The sequence below is a fragment of the Homarus americanus genome, unplaced genomic scaffold (assembly GCF_018991925.1).
Source record: "Homarus americanus isolate GMGI-L3 unplaced genomic scaffold, GMGI_Hamer_2.0 scaffold54315, whole genome shotgun sequence".
Taxonomy (NCBI): domain Eukaryota; kingdom Metazoa; phylum Arthropoda; class Malacostraca; order Decapoda; family Nephropidae; genus Homarus; species Homarus americanus.
Genome location: NW_024737508.1, coordinates 34,493 through 36,504, shown reverse-complemented (window position 1 = coordinate 36,504; position 2,012 = coordinate 34,493). Strand labels below are relative to the sequence as shown.

The 2,012-nt window shown below is 50.0% G+C and overlaps 1 protein-coding gene across 1 annotated transcript; it reads left to right on the top strand.

The window, feature by feature from the left end:
• Window positions 1-496: 496 nt before the first annotated feature.
• LOC121873462 (proline-rich protein 1-like) lies at window positions 497-1,383 on the top strand. The gene is made up of 2 exons (XM_042377047.1): window positions 497-794; window positions 932-1,383. The coding sequence occupies exons 1-2, from the start codon at window positions 497-499 to the stop codon at window positions 1,381-1,383; spliced, it is 750 nt and encodes a 249-aa protein (XP_042232981.1).
• Window positions 1,384-2,012: the final 629 nt, after the last annotated feature.

Genomic DNA, 2,012 nt, shown 5'->3' with positions numbered 1-2,012 from the left:
CACACTCACACTCACACGAAGAAAGATTGTACAAAGACTCACACAGACACATAAAAAACAACCGGAATGAAATATATTGAGGAGGAGAGGAAAAATAGAGTGGTACATATAAACACAAGGACGGTGGCGGCTGAAACAGATTGTTGGGAATATATTTCTGCGACGAACAGAATCATGTTGACTTAAATTACCGTGAAATTTGTTGCTTAAATCCCTGCAACGACTAGGCTGACTACATCACTGACTGCTGCTGACAAAACACTGACTTTTGATGACTACACACTGACTGCTGCTGACAAAACACTGACTTTTGCTGACTTCACACTGAATTTGCTGACTTCACACGGACTTTTGCTGACTACACACTGACTTTTGCTGACCACATTCTGACTACACGCTGACTCTTGCTGAGGTCAGTCATGTTGGCTTAAGTTGAGTGTTTATTGACTATACATTGACTTGCTGATTCTTGCTGACTCGACTGACTCTTATAGATATGCTGACTCTTGTTGACGACACACTGATTTTGTGCTGTCTATACGCTGACTTACTGACCACCTCTGACCTCCTGACTGCTCCAGACCTCCTGACTGCTCCAGACCTCCTGACTACACCAGACCTCCTGACTACACCAGACCTCCTGACTGCACCAGACCTCCTGACTGCTCCAGACCTCCTGACTACACCAGACCTCCTGACTACACTCCTGCTCAGACCTCCTGACTACACCAGACCTCCTGACTACACCAGACCTCCTGACTACACCAGACCTCTGACTACCAGACCTCCTGACTGCCAGACCTCCTGACTCCGACCTCCTGACTGCTCAGACCTCCTGACTGCTCCAGACCTCCTGACTACACCAGACCTCCTGACTACACCAGACCTCCTGACTCACCAGCCTCTTGACTACAGACCCTGACTGCACCAGACCTCCTGACTACACCAGACCTCCTGACTACACCAGACCTCCTGACTACACCAGACCTCCTGACTGCACCAGACCTCCTGACTACACGCTCTGACACCAGACTCTGTCACAGACCTCCTGACTACACAGACCTCCTGACTGCTCCAGACCTCCTGACTGCTCCAGACCTCCTGACCACCAGACCTCCTGACTACACCAGACCTCCTGACTACACCAGACCTCCTGACTACACCAGACCTCCTGACTACACCAGACCTCCTGACTACCAGACCTCCCTCCAGCCTACGACTCCTGACTACACCAGACCTCCTGACTACACCAGACCTCCTGACTACACCAGACCTCCTGACTACACCAGACCTCCTGCTACAGACCTCCTGACTACACCAGACCTCCTGACTGCTCCAGACCTCCTGACTACACCAGACCTCTTGATACACCAGACCTCCTGACTACCCAGACCTCCTGACTACACCAGACCTCCTGACTACACCAGACCTCCTGACTACACTGACTCCTAGGGTGAGGTACGACGGGCGATTGGATACAGCGCTCGTCTTGTGTCCTAAGGGTCGTTGGTTTGCTCCCAGTCCACTCATATGTGAATGGGTACACGATTTTACAGATGGCGAAGTGAAGGCTGTCGAGTACAGTGCCGACAACACTGTCTGAAGACTCAATGCTCTCTCTCTCTCTCTCTCTCTCTCTCTCTCTCTCTCTCTCTCTCTCTCTCTCTCTCTCTTTCTCTCTCTCTCTTTTAATCTCTTACTCCTTCTCTTACTCTATCTCTCATTCTCTCTTTCTTACTCTTACTCCTTCTCTCTTACCTCCCCCTCTCTCTCATGACAGGTAACGAGGTCCATCTTTCCAGGTAGGTAATTAATTATTAAAGATTCTAATATAACATAGATCGAAATTAGGCGGCTTAGTTAAAGAGAATGAGGACGGAGGCGTGGGAGGGTTGTTTGGGAGGTAGGAGAATTTAGAGGTGTGAGGGTGGTAAGGAAAAGGACGTATATGGGAAGAGGCGTGGGAGGATATGTGGAGAGGATGTGGTCCTGAAGGTAGGTAGGAGGGTACA

What these genes read in the sequence shown, in the direction of transcription:
- LOC121873462 (XM_042377047.1), top strand. Translation starts at nt 497, where the DNA reads ATGCTGACTCTTGTTGACGACACACTGATTTTGTGCTGTCTATACGCT. An exon ending in GACTACCAGACCTCCTGACT is followed by an intron (nt 795 to 931) that starts GCCAGACCTCCT and finishes TGACTGCACCAG; the next exon opens with ACCTCCTGACTACACCAGAC.